The sequence below is a fragment of the Protopterus annectens genome, chromosome 7.part0 (assembly GCF_019279795.1).
Source record: "Protopterus annectens isolate FY-2018-M chromosome 7.part0, PAN1.0, whole genome shotgun sequence".
NCBI classification, from domain to species: Eukaryota; Metazoa; Chordata; order Ceratodontiformes; family Protopteridae; genus Protopterus; species Protopterus annectens.
In genome coordinates, this window is record NC_056739.1 from 393,739,600 (window position 1) to 393,760,133 (window position 20,534).

General features: G+C 38.5%; 1 protein-coding gene across 1 annotated transcript in view; it reads right to left on the reverse strand.

Annotated features, from left to right (window-relative positions):
• Nucleotides 1-15,824: 15,824 nt before the first annotated feature.
• Nucleotides 15,825-20,534, reverse strand: part of LOC122805961 (renin-like) — a 109,244-nt gene continuing 104,534 nt past the window's right edge. Inside the window, exon 9 of the mRNA XM_044076202.1 lies at nucleotides 15,825-16,350. Within this exon, the coding sequence (XP_043932137.1) occupies nucleotides 16,189-16,350 (162 nt within the window). The 3' untranslated portion in view covers nucleotides 15,825-16,188. The remainder of the gene's footprint in view (nucleotides 16,351-20,534) is intronic.

Genomic DNA, 20,534 nt, shown 5'->3' on the forward strand with positions numbered 1-20,534 from the left:
AACCTTGTGGCAGATGCTCTGAGAAGATCGTTAACTCAGTCACATGAATGGATGCTTCACATGTGTTTCTGGACATTATCCACCAGTGGGGTACTCCTCAAGTGGATCTTTTTGCCTCCCCTCTGAACAGGCAACTTCCTCTCTTTTGTGCCAGAGTCCGAGGTCCTCTTTGGCAGCAAGAGCACTGGTTCCCTGTACTTCTGCATCTAGCCAAGGACAATCATCACAAGTTACCTCACAGGGTGAATCAAATCACAAAACAAGGGCTCTCTCATCCATCCTCAACTGTCCACGCTTCAACTGGGACTGTGAGTGATAGGATTTTGATTCCTCACCAGCACCTTTTTCTGAGGCTGTGCTGCAAGTCCTGCAGGAGGTCAGGAAACCTTCTACTAGGAAATCCTACTTATCCAAATGGAAGAGGTTTTCTACTTGGTGTCTCTCTCGTAACCCGGACCCACTTACTGTGGATGTTCCATCGGTTCTCTCTTATTTGTCTGAGCTGCTCAATGCTTGTTTGGCCTATTCTTCTGTTAAGGCCTACATATATGCTATCTCTGCTTGTTTGCCTTTTTCTCCTCCTTTAGCTTCTAGATTTGTGGTTAAACAATTTTTAAAGGTGTCCTTAATATTAGACCTCCCAGGAAGCCTGTTCCTCCTCCCTGGGATCTTAATTTGGTTTTGGAGAAGTTGGCTCAGGCTCCTTTTGAGCCTGCTGCTTCAGTTTCCTTGCTATATTGTTCCTGGAAGACTGCTCTTTTGTTATCTCTTACTTCTGCCAGATGGTTGTCTGAGTTGCAGGCCCTTATGGCTTGTTCTCCTTTTTTGGTCTTTCATGAGGACAGGGTGTCCTTGTACACTAACCCTTCTTTTATGCTTAAGGTGGTTAATGAGCTATCACTGAATCGGTCTATTAACCTACCTACTTTTTTCCCCTGTTCACAATTTGACAGTGAGAGGGTGCTGCATAGTTTGGATGTGCATAGGCAACTCAGAGTTTATTTGGATAGGACTAAGGCTATTAGAAAATCTGATCAGTTATTTGTTTCTTTTCATCCTAGATTTTTTGGACTTGCTGTATCCAAGCAAACTCTTTCTTCTTGTATTTCTAAAGCTATTTCCTTTTGTTACACTTTTCATGGCAAGAGCCTTCCTTCTTCAGTTAAGGCTCATTCTGCTAGAGCTGTGGCTTCTTCGGGTGCTTTTTTCAAGGGCTTAGATACTCATTCTATTCCTGAGGCAGTTACCTGGACTTCTGTGCATACCTTTACCAAGTACTACAAGTATGATGGTATTTCTAGAGCTGGGACTGGTTTTGTTAGTGCCGTTCTTCAGGGCTTTTCATGGGGCTCTTCTACATCTACCCCCTCCCAAGTTTCCTCAAGCTTTGGCACTCGCCCATCTGTTAAGAATAATGCAGTAGTGAATGTAAGGACATAGTTGTGTAAGATCTTTCCATAACAGTAGATGTCCTTGCCTTCACTGCTGCAGTATTCACTCCTCCCTTCATCTCCCTAGTCTTTTACCTTCCTGGATGTACAGGCCTGAACGTCACCATTATGCCCTACACTACACAAGGAGCATTTGGGTGACGTTCAGCGTACCTTTTAAAAGCAACAAGTAGTCTTTGGTAGAATGGCCAGACATTTGGGCTTCAACAGCAGGGAACCCCATTTAAGAATACTGCATCAGTGAAGGCAAGGACATCTACCATTATGGTAAGATTTTACACAACTGTACTATCTAAAAGATGCATACCATCACATTCCTATAGTCAAAGGCTTCAGGAAATTTCTCAGGTTTTCTGTCTAGGTCTTGTTATCAGTTCTGTGCATTACTCTTTAGGTTATCTGCAGCTCCAAGGGTGTTTTATAAAGTGTCTAGCTCCAGTCATAGCTCATTGCAAACTAACTGACATTCACATATTTCCTTATTTAGACAACTTGCTTATCTTTGCAATGTCTTTTCCCAGATGCCAAGTCATTACAATTGGTTTCTTCTCTTCTGACCAATCCGAGATTCCAGATGAATATGTAAAAATCCTCTTTGACCCTGTCACATAGGACTGCCTTTCTATGATGCCTTATAGACAACCTGCAGCAAAAGGCTTTTTTGAGACAATAGGAGTTAGATTTTTATCTGGGAACTTTCCTGAGCTTCAAATCAGTGTCAGACTTCAACTAGGGAGTATCTTGGAGTCCTGTGGTTATTGGCATCTATGATTCTCATGATTCCACTCACCAGGTTACACATGAAAAATATTCAGAAATATTCAGTGTTAAAAAAAAAAAAAAAAATTAAAAAAAAAACAGGCCCAGATTTTCATCTTCTAGAATTTCAGATGCCATTCCTGGGCTTTGCAAAAAAGGAACTGCACTATTAGAGACTACAGATAAAAGCAAATCCATGTTTACAATTTTCTCCTCTTCCTCCAAACCAATCTATAACTATAGAAGCCTCAGATTTTTCTTGGGAAGGGGGTAGTTTCAGTGCAGGGTAAAAATGCAAGGCTTGTGGGATCCCTCAGATAGACCAAAGCACATAATGTCAGAAATGTTGGCTGTGATCCATACCTTAAAATCTATTTATCATTTATGGCCCCACTGCTTCAGGCGATTACAGAGAACACCACAGTGATATGGTACATCAACAAGCAAGGGAGTTCCAGGTCATACACTCTGTGCAGGCTGGCTATGACAACTTGGGGAAGTAGCTCCTCAGCACTTCTTAACCCATTAAGCATCTTGTAGTCTGTATAAGCAAAGCATAGTGGCAGACAAGCTGAGCAGAACTAGGACAGACCATCACAAATGGGAACTGAATGACTGTGTCTTCCAAGGATTGATACAGTTATGTGGAACACCTTGCATACATCTATTTGCCTCTTTTTAAAACAGACAACTGAACAAATTCTGCATTTGGCCTCATTACAAGTAGGCTTGGAATTCAGGTTCATTTTCATTCCTATGGATGGGAAAGTTCCTTGTATGCATTTCCTTCCTTTCCACTGATATCCGAGGTAATTCTGAAGATTCAGAAGGACTCTCCAAAAATAATTGTGGTGACTCCCTTTTGGACCAGGAAACACTGTTTCTCCTCTCTTATGGAAGTGGCCAAGGGCAATTACCACACGCTGCCTCACAAATTGAATTTACTGACATAAGACAGGGGGGAGTTTGATACACACCAGTCTCAAAAATCTTCAACTAACTGCTGGGATGATCCACACCTCTTTTTAGAGTTGGTGCAACAGGGTAATAAAGGAGGCAAGAAAACCTGCAACTAGAAATTCTTATCTTAGCAAATGGACATTATTTTCTTTTTGGTGCCTAGCCAATAACCATGTGGCTCTTTCAGAGATTATGTACAACTGGTCCTGAAATATATGTGCGAGTGAGTATGCTCTGGCCTCTTACGCCTTTTATCAAGGTATACCTTGTGGCCATTTCAGCATGCCTATCTATGATTCCTGCCCTCCACTTTCTTCTGTGTTTTTGGTAAAACAGTTTCTTAAAGGAGTTTTATAACTGAGATCTTCATGTAAACAGTTTTCTCTTCCCTAGGATCTTAACTTTGTGCTGGAAAAGTTAACCATATTTCTATTTGAACCTGCACATCAAGCAGATCTACAGTAGGTATATATATTGTACTTCACATCCTTATAGACCCTGTACTTCACATCCTATTGTCTATAAGGCATGACAGTTTTAGACGTTGGAATCTTTGAGTAATGGACTTACTCCAGCATTTCTTGTGCTCCCTCTGGTAGGAGGGATCGAATACTCATCCTGTAAATTATGAAAACAGGAACATTAACTTGTCTTTGCAGACTTAGTCTAGCGATACTTTGGATGGCTCATATGCCATAAGAAGCCTGCACTAAAGCAGAGATGGTTTGCTCAGTAAGAAAATTGTACCGTATTGTTGGTTGCTGGAGTAACTTATTCAGACTGTTAAGCATTGCAAAACAAGTACAGCTGTAGGTGTTTACATTTGCATATTCCTTCTGGCTAAAATGCAGAAAATGATTGATGCCTGTGCTAAGTGCTGATCTGCAAATGTAATCATGTACATTTATAATGGGGTGCAAGTTTGAATTGGGGTTAATTGGAGTTCTGTATTATCATACATTTTTTTTAAGTACATGTACATTCCATGCCTAATATGTCAACACATTAGTACAGTTTTTGGTTGGTAATTGTTGCTTCTCTATCCATGTACCAGTGTGTGCTTGTTTACTGTGCCACCTCAGACAATAGACATCTATGTCATTTCCCACTTCTCGTTTCAGTTTTGCATTACATTTCCAGATTACATATCCATTAGGTGCTTGATTTTGTTGGTGTTTCTGCCAGATGCACAGGAAATGTTTTAGACAGTCACATATTGACATCACACGAGTCTCATTCTACCTGTATCTGACTCTTCCTGAATGCCTCATCAGCCTTGAACAGCTCATTTACCGTACTGAGAGGTGTTTCAAGTCGATTCCATCCCACATACTCCTCTTCATACAGAACTGACATACCTTTAGTTCACTGTGCTCAGGGCTGTAATGGTTTTCTTCTAATTTGTATGCTGTATTTCTAGGTACATTTCAAACTCATTTTGAGCTCATTCCTTGTCCTCTGTTTTTCCCACTTGGCATAAGTTGTCCTCAGTTATGGGTACTCTTTTTAAATACTTTGTAAACAGCCTGTTAATCTGTCTGTTTCATATGAACCTGTTGCCTTCAGACTATGTCAGTGCTTCTTCATGCTTTTCTGTAAGTTGCATGACGTGACCAATGTATAATGTGTGGCCATGCCACATTTAAACTGTAAATTCTGTTTAAATTTATTTAACCCATTGCTTACACTCTGCTAATTATGTATGCTTTATAAATGGTCTTGCTGTATTTGTGTTGACAGACTTTGCTTCATGTTGTGCATTATTTTTGGTTCTGAATTTGTCCCATTCATAAGAGTGCGTTTGTTCAGATAAGTGTACAAATAAAGACCTGCAGATTTTCAGCTGTGTACTACGTGATTAAGGAGAGTGAGAAGATATTTGCTTTAAATTAGATGAGGGTATTTAACTGGTTGAGGTGCAAGATGCAATAATTTTCTCACTGTTGTACAAGCAGTTTTACATGACAAGTGAAACTGTGATGGCGGTGAGATACTGAAACGGTTGGGTGTTACTGACTTTAAGGAATTGTATATCTGTTTTGCAAGACCTAAACTGCGAAAGCACTTTTAAGAAGAATGAGGAAATTATAGCTGCAGGTAAGTTGTGCAATGTGGTGTGTTTATTTTTGATATTAGAGAAAGAAAAGAAGTTCATAGATCTGCATGTAACTCTCTTCAAAGAGGTGGAGGGTGTATTTTTTTTTTTTTTTTGCACTGTCTATATTAGAACAGAAAGTCTTTTTTTAAGTAGAATTTTCTGTCTGGCTTTCCTTGGTGTATCTGCAAAAATGCAGCATTGTTTTGACTGGCTAGATTTGCTGATATAAAAGAAGAAGAAGAAATAGTATCCCAAAAAGTCTCTTTTTATCTTTTGAGTGGTTCATGCCCCTTTCTGCCTTTAGTTTTGCTGCTATGTTTGCAGCTATAGTGTGTGCTGAACTTTCACATTTGTGAAATACTTTTGTTTAAGGTTACAAAATAACAGACTTTTTTCTTCCATAATTATTCATCATCCCAAACCTATTGTCATTTATTTTAAAGTCAGATTAAAATGATGCAATGTTGTTGACATTCCTTTATGGTTGATGAGCAGACAATACCTGGGTGGAAAGGCAGCCTTATACATGCTGTATAACTTCATTTGGCTGTTCTAAGAGTCTCAGGAGCAAATGCATGTTCAAGTTATTGCAGCAGTAAGTGTGACGTAGACAGGACAATACAGAGAGATTAAACAGATCTTTGAATACATCACGTTTTAGTTAATAAGTGTTTAGTTAATAAGTAGTGTAACTTGTGTAATGCAACAATTGTTGCAGCCTTTTCTCACTTCCATATCTGGTTGCCTGCTGTCATGGATGAGTTGGACCATATCTACTTGCAGAGACATTAGTTTCCTGAGTGGATAACTGTCTTGTGTAGGACACGAGAGGACTATACCAGCCATTCTTTTATTGTCACATACAATGTGTTTTTCTATGAACTTGTTAATGGTACAGAGTTTGGTGTGTTTGAGTGTGTGTGTGTTTGTGTGTGTGTGTGTGTGTGTGTGTGTGTGTGTGTGTGTGTGTGTGTGTGTGTGTGTGTGTGCGAGCGTGTGTGTGCGTGTGTGTGTGTGTGTAGGTAGGAGGAGTGCTGTGCTGCTGACAGTTGTATTAAATACCTCTAAGCACAGTGAAGAGAGATGGTATGTTTAATAATGAGGCACATGAGGGCACAGCCCTCTCTGTGGGATGTTGCCTTCTGCATTACATATGTGTTTGCAGTTACTTTCATTCTATTGTGTTTACTTGGTCGTTTTTATGATTGCTATTTTACATGTTAATATAATATAATATAATATGATATAATCTGCCTGTACATATTATACTTGTCAGTACTTGAACTTGCATCTCGCTACTGTCATGTTCAAAAAATACATGCACAATGTCTCATTCATGCAGGCACATCAATAACGGTAGAGAACATAGGTATACAAGTGGCTAAATATGTTAATTAACACATTTTAAGTACTGTGCTAAAATATATATATCTGTACATTGCCACTGTCTGTGTTTCTGCGTGCATGCACACTCATGTTTACTTGTGTAAAGGTTTGCATTTTGCTTAACTGCTGGATTATTTTATCCACTGAACAGTACAGAAAAAGAGTTAATTCTTGGCAACACAGTTGTGCAACAAAATAGTTCTCCATAACAATTCACTTCTTATAAGCGGAGTTGTTGAAGGTCAGCTTCTTTAGGCTTAAGTGAAAAGAGGAAAGATTTACAGTAAGCATACAATAAAATACAAGATTTGGTTGCAGCTAAGTGTCATATTATGTGCTTAACAATACTTGGTTGTGCAGCAGCTCTTTGTTGTACTAATAAAAAATAATTAATGGATGCATTTTACTGTATTGATTTTATAACTTGTGTAATTGCTGATAGCTCCTAGTACCTTGAATATTGCTTGCATTTTTGTCAGCTGTGGTACTAACTGCATTCATAATGTACTACTTAGTTTTGTAAGGTCACATCCTCTACAGCTGCAGCATAGATGCATGGTTGCAGTTGTTTTATTAAACCAATCTGTGAAATTGTAAATCTGCAAGACATTTTATATTTATTACATATTCAAAATAAAATATATCTGAATGACTCTACTTAGCAGTCCATTTTGCTTAAAATCTGAATGAAGTTTTAATTGCACATGTATTAAAACAAGCTTGCATCGGTTTCCTTGATTTTCCCTCACTGGCCCTATACTAGGGTCATGTTGAACCCAGGGGAGGCTAAGGTTAGTCCAGTAGACCTAATGGATGAGGAAAGGGGTTGGGGGAAGGAAAAAAATCCCCCAAAAATTGCACAGCAGATAACAACGCATCTAACTGCATAGGCATCCCACTTGTCAACATGCCCCCCTTTACAGTTCTCTGAGGTGCATAGTTTTACCTTTCAATTTTTCATAATAGTACAATGTACAATTATATCTCTAATGGTGCTTTATTCTTTCTTTGATATATATATAGTTTTAAAGATCTGGCCATTTTTTCCCTGTCTTATTAAGTTCAAGTTAACCTGTTTGATAACATCAGTGGAAGCAAGCAACACAAATGATATATCCACAGCAAGCAGTTTATTTTAAGCGCTTTCGTCGGCCTTAAGCCTCAGACTTCATCAGAATGCTTCTTGGTTTGGTACAGTGGTTTTGGTTCTATATGCTTCTCTGTTTGATAACATGAAGGTCTCATAGAGAATAGATCTGTTTGTTTTTGTACCCTTTTTGCTCCTTCCCTCCCCTAGCTAATCACTTATTTTCAGGATACACTTGTTACCCAGATTTCATGGCCTACCTGTTGCTCCTGGTGTGCTTTTAAAGTAAAGCATGACAACTGAATGGCTAATCATGATAAGTATAACAGATCCACCACCCGCAGCCCAGATTTGTAGTAACTGTATGTGTATGTTTACACAAGTATTACAATTTGTATGCAAGACTCATGTACACTCTTCTGCACTGTGTCTTATCTCTGCCAGTAGGAAGAAATTCTGACTACCCTTTGTATACTTAGTCCTCATTGCCCTCGGCATGTCTACAGTCAGAGCACCACACCACTACACCAAATCAGCTATGATGTCACCAGTCAGGTTTTTGTGGCTTGTACAGCTTGAACATGGACTCCAATCAGTTATGCCTGGTTTGAACACCATTTCTTTGCAATTACATGCTGCACATTGTGCTGTTTGTCAAACATTACAAGCAAATTAAAAAGCTAACTGTCTTGTAGAAAAAAATCAGAACTGAATTTTTGCATTGAATCTCAAAGTTTTTCTTCTAATTTCTTTCATTTATATCTCTCCAACTGTAACTTAATTTGCTAATGCTGGAATTAAGAAAATCCTGTCTGAGTTATTGCAAATATTAAGATTAATAATTTCCTTAGAAGACCACATGTTGTATAGCAGAACATGAAAAGTCAAAACCCTCTGCTTGAAATGTAAACACTACAAGAGAAAATGTTAACAAAATTAAAATAATAGTCTCACTGACTGTCTTATGGAAGCTAATGCTATGACGATCTGTACCCCTAAATTTTGTGGCTATATTGTCTGTATGGAAAAGGCAAGACTTTATCAAAATGCAAGTATTTCTTCTTTTGCCAATCCATGGTGGGGGAACTTCCTGTTGGGGTTGATTGCTACAGCTGTGTGGCTTCTCCTATACCTCTACCTCCTCCCGATCCTATTATTCATGCAGCTTCACTTGGGTGTTTAACCCCTTTGGGCTAGAGTCATTGGCAGACCCTGTCACTACCAACAACAAGGAGGAAGAACTTTCCCAGAGGCCACCACTGTTCCATGCAGAGGTTTGCTTCACACTGCAGTTACAGTTTTGTCCTACATGACAACATCATATTACACAGGATACTGCATGCTATGGAGTATGGTATTCTTAGATAATTCCTCCCTGGGCCCAAAGATAGCAACACCTCCACACCAGCCCCCATGCTTAGCCTAGCTTCTGCTTGTAGTACCAGTCTCTGTCAGGACTATGACAGCACTATGACAGCACCATCATGTCATCCTCAAACCTCCCCCAAAGACAGATGAGCTGGCAAAGCTTCATTATCCCTTCCTTCTACTAACATCTCCACCTGGAACCCAAGATTAAACTTGGGTCATATTCAAGGTCCTATCCCTCTGTGCTAACACAACTGGCTAAAATGAAAACTTTCCTAGTTGATAAAACTCATTCTGCAATTGTAGCAGATAAAATTGTTCATTAACCAAATATTACCAAAGTACTGAAGCCCACTCGCTATCTGCACCCCCAACCACAGGCATAGGTAGACTGTATCCCTCCCTTTACATCATTGAAATAACAGTTGTCACAGCTCTCCTGTTACTTATCCCTAGCAGCTGTGACCAGCACTACTGGCATGCTGAGCATCAATAGCTGAGGCTTGGCACACACAGCCCTGCTCCTTGTACTGACATATCAGGTTTGCATCAAGTTAAAAAGTTTGACTTTTTTAGGTGATATAGATCCCCTCTGACTTATTATAGCAAATGAAATTAAGTCAGAATATGGCACAACATGAATATGCACAGGAAATAAAATAAGGACATGTAATTGTATGGTCTTATGGAAAAATAAAGACCTTTTTGGATTAATATAGTCATGTTAAGGTAATTTTTACAAAGCACATAGATGTAAGATTGTAGAACAGTAAAATAATATATTTAGCAGAGGGTTGGAATGTGTTTATTGCAATATGCAATGTAGTTCTGACTTCTGAGAGTCAGACATGACATATGGGTAGAAGAGTTGCTTATGCTAGCTAGGTATTATTTCCTTCTTCAAGACCGTGTAATTTAATTATCAGAATAGACAAGTTGTATCTACACTTATGCTGAAAGTGTACAAGTTATACAGACAAAAAATAATGATGAAGTTATATTTCTGATTTTAGTTTCTACTGCCTGATAAAATCAGTCATAACAGTTTGCTTACAGTCCCTTCCAACCCTCAGAAAACCTCACTGAAGACAGATCCCAAGGAGGTCGCTGAAGAGATTATCTTGCCCATAGCATATCTACTCTAAATGTGCTAACGAGCAGGGAATTGAACCATTTCAGATCAATTGGACTTTGTTTTACTACATTAACATTAGCATTAGCAAGTTCCACTGGACGTAGTGCTGCTAAACATGATTTGATGACTTTATAAAACAATTAAAATAACCCTTAGAACTAGATATGTGACTTGTTAACAGCCACAACAAAATCTGTTAAGCTTGGGGAAAAAATTAAATATTTTAATAAAATCCAGTTGAGTGTGCATTTGATGCAGTGTTTAATAACCAACAAAATCTTTGAGAGTTAAGTAAATACCACTACCAGAGGTTACAGTCTTACCTGACAGTTTGTGAAGACCTTTCAAATACAGGTGAATTCTACTTGCAGTATCAAACTTATACAATGAGTACAGTCTGTGTTCTCTGTAACTACTACCTGAGAAAAAGCAAATATGCTACTTTTGATTGTACACTACTGCAACATCCCTGAAATATCTTCGAGAGAGGTATCAGAATCTGCAGATTTCCAGCATCTGCAACTTATCTTGAAACAATGTATCATGTAATTGGGGAGAGATGTTATTGTATCCTTTAGGAAGTCATCTATCCTAGACAACTACCACATTAACAATACACCTTTAAGAGCTGACCCATTTGTTCATGATTTGCTAACTTATGTGGACAGTGACCTAACTTTTGACCAACAGGTGTCCATTGCAGTAAGAAAGTCCTTCTGTATTGCACAACTTATAAACAAAGGGCTTGTGTCTATATCTAGGGATGCCATCATCCCACTTTTCTCAGCCCTCATTAGGACAGTCACTGAATATAATGCCTCCGTTGTCATGTACCTATCCGGACACATGCAACAACTGGAACGCCCACAGAGATACCTTACTAAAAATATACAAGGCCTAAATAACATGTCCTACATGGATTGACTCAAAGCTCTATCACTATATTCACTATCCTACAGACTGCTAAGAGGTGACCTGTGTCTGTCATACAAGGCAACCTCTGACCCAATACTGATGGATTTACTTTACATCAGTAAGTCATATAGCATCAGAAATACTTGGTCTAGGGATCAAAAACTCTTTGGCAACATCAATAGAATGGTTTGGAGGGATATTTATATCTCTCAGAAGATACCACTACTCTGGAACAGACTCCCCATCCACATTAAACAAATTTCAGCCCTGTTCATATTCAAGTGCAACTGTGATCTATGGGTGGGAAACAGAAGATTTACCCCATGTCTGTCCCCTGTACTACTAATGGACAGAGGCAGCTCCTAAATGCTTTATCCCATGCAGGGGTCTCCTAAAATGATCTATGGTATGATGCCAGTTATTCTCATTATGGGTAATATATAATTATTGACCACAGGATGGTTAAGGCCAGTCTATAACCAAATGGGATAGTTTATTTGAAGCAGAACAAGGGAAACTGACTAGGGTTAAAATGGTCTGAATTGGCAACTAGCCTAGTTGTTCTTCTTTTGGCTTTTCTCGGTTAGGGATCACTACAGCGGAACTCTGGTCCGCTAATGATTGGCAGTAGATTTTCATGGTGCCAAGGTGCCAGCTCGACGCCCAACCTTCAGTGAAGGCACACCCATTCACGCATGTCTTTTGAATGCCACTCGACCGTGGGGAGGACATGCAGACTCCACACAGAAGGCGCTCCAGTCGAGAATCGAACGGGAGAACCTCTTGCTGTGAGACGACAACACTACCACTGCACCACCGTGGCTGCTAATGGCAGCTAGCCTAGTACTTACCTATAAACCTATGAGACTGTGGTTAACAGACTGCATCTGTTAATACAAAGGCCATTTGACAGAGACAGCGTTAGAATAAAGAGTGATTTGCAACTGTGATGTAATGCTATATTAATAATAAAATCAGCTGGGATGCTTTCTGTGCTCATTTGTGAAAGGGCAAAGCTGACTTGCCAGAAAAATAAGTTTGCATCTATTAAGACTGTTGCCATTTGAATAATTGTCAGGTAATGTGTTATGAGCAGATCCACAAAAACTTGTCTGTTACAGATCACAGCAGTGTTCTTTCCAGAGATGAAGGCACCAACAAGTAACCATCAGCCTGCTGTGCCGAAAGATTTGTAATGGAGGAAAAAAGGAACAAGCCAAGGTAAAAAAAAGATTGGTTAAAAAAGGGTTTGCTTAAGAGTAAAATCCATTTCCCAACTGGTATAAACCATGTCTGTATTTCACAGACAAAATATGTTTGTGCTTTCACCTCATATGATGTAGAAGCTATTCTGACGTGAGCAAATTGCTCCTGAAATGTGTATTCTCTTCTCAAAAAACAAAGGAGTGATGGCAGAATGGGCCCTTATTTTGTTATTCTCCATATAAAAATGTAGCTGGAATAAATAGTAATGTGACAGTGTTATGAAGTGTTGCCTGGCATACACATACAAATGTGTACCATGGTAAGAGATGCCGTCAGGCGTAGTTATGTTTACATACATTTTACATGCAGACAGGTATCTGTGAAGCAGTTTTACACATATTGTTTATGTAGCAAACAGATTTGCAAAGGGGTGGAGTAGAAGGATCCCCTTGCAATTAAGATTTAAAAGAGACATGTCAGTCTGAAGAGGCAGACTAGTTATTTACAGAGCTTAGTTACTGACTTGACCTGTTGCTATAACTATGTTAACTAGACAGCACTGTTACTATATAACGTATCTGGATAGGTCATTTACACAGACTGCATGTTGTGCTGTTTAAAATATGAAAGAGAATGTTTTTGGTCTTGTACTTGTTGTAAAACATAAGGCATAATTCCCTGTGCTGTATGGAATACATGTCACTGTACTTGCAGATAAGAAGTATACTTCATTGTCTACAAGTTTGCTTAAAAGTTCCCCTTCGAAGCTGTGATGGCATCATAGATAATTCTAGAATAATTATAAGAGATACAGACGTTTTAGTCTCTGAATGTAAAACTATCAGAGAGAAGATCACAAGTTGGATGCCATCTGTGTGTGTGTGTGTGTTTGTGTGTGTGTGCGTGCGCGTATATATATATATATATATATATATATATATATATATATATATATATTGTTTGTGTCTTTCGGCTTTTCCTGGTTAGGGGTCGCCACAGCGGAACTCCGGTCCGCTAATGATTGGTAGTTGATTTTTACGTACCGAGTTACCAGCCCTGATGCACAACCTTCAATGAAGGTACGCCCATTCACGCATGTCTCCATGCAGATGACGCTCTAGCTGAGAATCAAACTGGACAGCGTCTTACTGTGAGGCGACAACTGTATATATATATATATATATATATATATATATATATATATATATATATAAATCTCATAACAGTGGACTTTATTTTTGCTCAAAAAGATAGTCTAGACTGTGTGCACATTGCTTATAATAGTTAGGGGTAAATACAAGAACTGTGTAAAGTAGTACACTTGTAGTTTAGTTACAGAGGTAAAAGTGTTAGTTACAGTAAATAAAGGAGTTGCATAAGGAATGCCATGTGTTGCAATCTGTGAAGAAGGAATGTAAGATTTTGTAGCCATAATTAAGAAAGCCATTTGATAAGGACTAGCATGTAATATGACTGGGATGGAAGGAGATGGGTTTGCTTCGGTATAAATCACAGGAAGTTAGAAGTGGGTGGGAATGGGTAGATGCAGGGGAGAGGAGACGAGTGGGCAGCCTCAGGCCACAGAGAAAAATATGAAAGGATCTGATCAGCTGAAGGTGCACCTTCTTGATTATCTCTTTATTAAAGCAAGTAGGAGCTTGAAAACAATTCTTTAAATGTAAGCCATACCTGCAGCGATGGTTTGAAACATATATATAAGGAGACTAGAGGGAGACCATGCATTTATGAGAAAATAAAAAGGAAGTGTAAACAGAGGCTGCTGGGATATGATCGCTGGGCTCATGAAGGGGTAAGAAGAAACTGAAGCATATCACAGATAGGATACAGGAGGGGGATACTAAGAACGTATTCAAAGATACCCAGGTCAGGCATGGACACTACATCTCATCAAAGACATCTTTTTAAAATGTATCCCCTAGAAACAGACAACCAAACTAGAAGAGGAAAAATATTCATGAGGCAGTAGAAATGAGCATTAGAAGGAGACAGTAGACTTGCAAGAGTCTGTAATAAAAATACAAGGATGAACAGACAAACACATTTTAGGTTTTGTATCTTTAATATAACAACTAAACTAATAAAATAAAGTGGTTACACAGAGGGAGACTTGAAATGTAGTAGCAATACTCATATTGGCTTCCCAGTAGAGGAAGAATAAATCAGTCTTCTCCCCTTTTCTCTTAATTAACCAAACTACATATCTGACCCCCATTATCCTCTAAGCTAACAGTTAGAACCTCTTTTTTATGTGGTAAACAAATAATAACCCATTTAGGACTGATTTGTAGAGCAGTTTGTTGGTGAAAAGACATTTAACATAACAGGGACAGCTTGCCAAAGTAGCGTCCCAGTGGATGTAAGATGGGAGCAAACAGTGTAGAGTTTCCAAACATTCAGAAACATTCTTACCATAAAGAATAGATGCAATTTCTTTAGAGATATTAGCTAATCCAGAAGAAATGGATATCACCTATGTGTTATCATTAGCTGTGAGAATACAGTGCTTTCTAAATACAGATGTAGTGTTGCAGATATTGCTGCAGTTTGTTGCAAATAACTTGAAGAATTATACTATTTAATGTCACTGTTATTTCTCTCACTCTGTCTCTGTAATTCTTGTTTCCATCTTGTGTATCCTGCTTGTATTGCTCTGTTGTAAGCCCATGTCATAGTATGTTTAAGTTTAAGCATGCATTCATCAGGCAACATGTATAATTTCTACCCGTCTGCTCATTTGGCATACATTTATACATATGTTTCTAGTTGTACAACTTTTCTGATGTGAGGGTGCACTGATCAGTCTGTATGTTATTCTGCCTTTAAATATTTTGTAAAGGAAGTATAGCAAGCATTTGATCTAAGTGCATTTTTTATTTAGATGAAAAAGGTAAAACATCCAAATCATTTTAAATCGGATCATAACACTATTTGTCCAAAACATAGAATCTAAAACAGCAAAGACAAAATGAAGCAGTTAGACATTATGATTGAAAATTACCACACTTTAATGTATCCTACCTTAAAGTAACAGTATGTGTAAAATAGGGGGTCTATATTAAAAGACCGAAGAGGTGTTTCATTGAACACCTCTTGGTCGACACATAAAGAGCGAACACACTAAAGTGCGAATGCTCAAAACAGCGATTTTTTTCCCTGGGAAAGAAACTGCATGTCCATCCCCGTGGGTTTGCCCCTTTCCTCACTGTAGTGTGATCTCGGAGTTGGTATATTTAGTTAGGGGGGTGTGGGGGCGTAGCCCCTCACGTTATTATGTTTGAAAGTGTGTGTGTGTGTGTGTGTGTGTGTGTGCTAGATGTTTCTTTCCCAGGGAAAGAAATCGCTTTTTTGAGCGTTCGCACTTTAGTGCGTTCGCTCTTTATGTACCGACCAAGAGGTGTTCGATGAAACACCTCTTCAGTCTTTTAATATAGACCCGAAATAGCGTGTAGGACAATCTGAAAAAAAATGATTAAATAACTGTGCTGTTTATCTTTCCTGTTTAATAGTTACAACGAATTGTTCACAAAATAGTATTTGTCATTTTTCCCGATTGACTCATTTATATGTAGTAGGAATAAGAATCTAGGTATTATCATAGTAAAATTGCTAGCACAGTTGAAACATTTTTTCATTTGTACCAGCTTCTCTCCCCTCTTTTATTCCACAGACAGCCCTCATCCTATGCTTAATTATTTATTAGGTCATAGTTCTTCTTTCCACCCTAGCGGTATCTTGGATCCTGAAATTAATGTATTGGTAGTTTATTCACAAGATTTATTGTAGTCCATAATTAGTAGTGAAGTCACACAGCCACAGCGAAGCCAATTCGATTGTTGCGACGGTCAAATTCTGTGTAATAACGGCCAATAAAGCTTGCTCCTAGGATCCACAAAGGCCCTTTAGGGGGTGGGATATCAAGGCCCATGAAAGCAGCAACACAGACTTCTTCACCAAACTGGGACTGCTGCAAATTCCAAAGGAAAATATAAAATTGTCAGAAAAAGGTACAAATAACTAAAAAGAAGCAATGATCTCCTACCTACAAGTAGTTAATTACTTATTAGAGAGCAGTTTTCAAATGGTAATAAATCTTTTAATGTAAATCTAGATGTCTCATTAAAAAAAATAGCACTTATACTCCAATACAGCTGTATGTGGAAAAGATCAATGAACACCATGATCAGACACATCCATATCAATACTTTTCATCTTATTTTTATGGAAATAATGCAGCATAATGTAACACTTGCTAACCATTGGTTTAGTATGTACATTTAATGTTTCAGCTCCTTAAGACCTTGCCTGTGATCTACAATTATACTGTGTAAATCTTTGTAATCTATACTACACACAGTTTATTAGGAGGTTTGGAACATGAGCAATGAAACCTAAATTTCATAGTAAACAGGCTTGTGTATGACAGAGCCAAACCATTGTTGACCCACTGTAATCAAATTTAAGTAAAAGTATGTTATTTTTTTTCTCTTCTAAATTCTTCCAAGTAAAATAGTGAGAAATTGAAACTGATGTCATCGTGAAGAGGGCCAATGAGGGCAATTTAGCATTTATCATGTGACCAGCGGTGGGAGCTCAGTCTGTGTCTTCAGGGGGACAGACAGTAGTATGCAAAAATACAAGGTAAAATTACAAAAGGTGACATCCCGAAAGAGCCTTGGGTCTTCTAATTACTGTGTTACAGTGTTAATATTAGAACTTGGACCTCTGACATTACCACCCAGCCTTCAAGTATGCAGAGTCCAAAAGACTGTCTCCACACAATATGAACATTATCTGTTTCTGTAAGACAGTTTAGTTTGCACAATTGTCAAGTATAGCGCCTATGCAAAATGTTAGCTTGAAACATAATTCAATGTGATATAAGTTTCTAAATGCTTCATCATACTTTCACGTTACATGAACATTGAGACTCAACTTTCTATAATTAAGATTTCACATGAAATTTAATCATTTTATTAGAAGCCTTCAGCTGTAAGCATGTGAAGTATTTGTTCCTTTGCATATAGTTTTAGATTACTTTCCTAGAATTTTGCAAACCCCTTTCATAGATAAGCTATGTTGATATATGTGGGCACACTCTCACCAAAAAGTGATGTGAAATACATTTTAGAATGATGACACCATAGTTAGTTGAACAGAGTATATTGTGTGTCTTGTATAGTGCTTAAGATGTAACATTATTTGCAATGAATTAACATCAGCATTTAATTAATTTATACAATTATTGCCTTTGACGCCTTATCCCATTTCAAGGATCAAAACCATCCAATGATTTTGTTGCAAATGCTTACTGTAAGTCATTTAATAAATTGCCTACCTTGGGGTATCCATCTCCTACCTACAACTATAATTAAATGTTATTACTCTTGCTTACCCTCCCTCAGCCTGTTTAGGGTCTTCACTGGAATATTGATTCAAATTGGAGATCACTTCAAGACTTTCTGTTAGTTTTTGGCTTCTAGTGACTACTGTTTCAGCTACAGTCTACAGTAAACGTTTAGATTAATCTTAAGCACTTGGCTAATAATCCCTCTCTCTATTTCTACTTTAGCTTTGTATGCATATTGACTGTTGATGGAAACTGGATTCTAACATGGGTGCACGTAAGGGCTTCTTATTGCTATTTTGTCTCTCTCTGTGCTTAGGTTTCCTGTTGCAGTCCTCAGCTGACTTTGTTGGTTTTCTGGCTTGTTCCCAAGGTAAGCAAGGCTAAATGATTAACATTCAAAGCCACCGATTTTGAAAAGATTGCATGCCTCTGATTACTGGTGCTGGAGAGAAGGTTAGTGATTCCCATTATACACAAGTGAGGGCAGTGATTTATGGCTTTGTTGTGCTGTATATCCGTCTGCACAGATAACATCTATAGTTTCTTAAATTCCCTATAACTTTAATGTCTTCAAATTTCTCAAAGCATTGCAGTATTTTCACATTTTACATCACAGTTCCATTAGACTCTGCTGTGTCTTTATATAATGTGTAAACCACATAAAATCAGTAACATTTCTCATATGGCATTTTATAAAACATTTTTTGTCATTTGTCCTGTATTTTTCAGTGAGTTCCTTTGTATGTTCTCTGTCCCCCCTACTGCAGCACTTCAATTGTCTCCTCAGAGTCTCCTTACCAACTGTTAATATTCTGTTTTTTTCCGTCATGGTTTGGTTCCTCAGTCCAGAACTTTCTCCCTCAAATGTTAATTCATTTTATGATTGCTGCTATTTTCCTTTCGTATTTTCATACTTTCTCTATATCTTCTTCCCGTTTTTTGCATCATCTTTCCATCTAGTGTCTATTTCCGAGTAAAGCCTTACTCAGCCACACTTTGACTCCACTCTTTGATAATATGCTACCATATGCCCTTCTTTCCATGTACTCACTAAATTTGTCCTGACTTTCCCTGCTGCTAGTTACAATTCCAGTCTGTCTCTTTTCTTTGCCATTTCCAACTTTGCCCTCAACCCCAGACAGAACTGCCATGAGCATGGAATCTCCTCCTTGAGTATCTGTCTCCCGACTTGCCTAGCCCAGACAGGATTGCCATGAGTATGGAATCTCCTTCTTGAGTATCTGTCTCACAACCTGCCTAGCTGTTTCCACAGCAGTATGATATTCTCACCTGATCACCACATACATAACTAGTCTGCACTCACCATGTCACAGTGCTATCCACCAGCAGCATGATGTCAGAGCCTGACCTTTCTCTAATCTCACTAGATTTCTATACTCTCTGTAAATTATTCTGGCGTACACATCTCCAGATGGACCCATCCTGTTTAATAATTTCATCCAGTCTAAAACTTCTTCCCAAAGATGGTTTTCCTCCCAGCCTGTTAATTCTTCTCTACTCCTTTCTTAACTTCCCCATTGCTGCCTGGGTTGCTGTTTTCCCTCAAACTTTTGTATATCCTACCTTTCTGAGTCTTTTCTCATCACCTTAATTTTTACTATTTTGGGAGGACTTTTCTCTTTATATTTCCTTTGTCCTTTTGCCTTATGTACTCCCTTTCCATCCCCCATTCACACATTCTTCACAAATGTTTAGTAGAAGACTCTATAAAACAACTAGTTTCCTTCCCTTATTCCATACTTCTGGCAGAGTTCCCCAAAAAAGGGCCCATCCTTCACCTGTTTCTCATTTCAAATAATTTAACATGTTGATGTTTCTCCTCTTCCAGTGCCATAGCTTCTTCTCTCCTTCCTCTGGCATCCCCCTTTAGAACATGTCTACTATTCTTTCCATCCATATACCTTTTACAGGTTTTATTGAAGTTCTTCACTGCCCTATTTGCCCCATGTTCAATTACTTGGTGTACTCCTTTATTACCCCCCAGTTGCTGAGATAGATGTATCTCTGCACTGCATCCTTTACGATCTGCTCCTCCTTACTCCCAGATTTCTAACTGCTCTTAGCATTTCTCTTGCTGTCCTTCATCTTTTCACTCTATAGCATGCTTATCTGATCTCTTCCATCCATTTTCCTGAGGTTTTATTTGATGGTGCCTCCCCATATAGATTACATGTGATAACGTCATTCATCTCACCAAGCTAATCCTTCCTCCCTGTATATGCACATTTCCCACCCACTTATCTGACATGGTACCTATCTTTCCCTTCAGATCCTGCCAGTTTCTCTTCTTTACATGCTCTGCTTTTTGAAAAGCTTTCAAGCCCATCTATTTCATAGGTTCATAAATTAGTACTAAGCTAACTGCCCTTTGCGAGCCATTTTAAGCCTAGCCAATTATCCCTTGTGAGACTCAAACCCTGCACCTTGTGTTTGTAAGGCAAACACCTTAACCATTAGGCCACCCTCCCAGAAAAAACTTCTGCAAGGCTCGAACTCAAGACCCTGTACACTATAGTCACAGAAGTTAACCACTAAGCCATTATAGCAATTTCATAGCATTTCTCCTCACCATATGTTTCTTTGAGTTACACTGCCCCGTCACCCTTCTTTCCTGTGTTTATTACTACTGATTTTTAGGGGATGTTATTCTAGTTCTGCTTTTAGTCAAATGTTTCTAAAGCAAGGTGGCGTTAATAATTCTTTACCTCCCCTAATTTTGGAATACGGCTGTGTCCAAACAAATAAAACACTGCTTCTATTGCCCTTTCTATTGTATACAC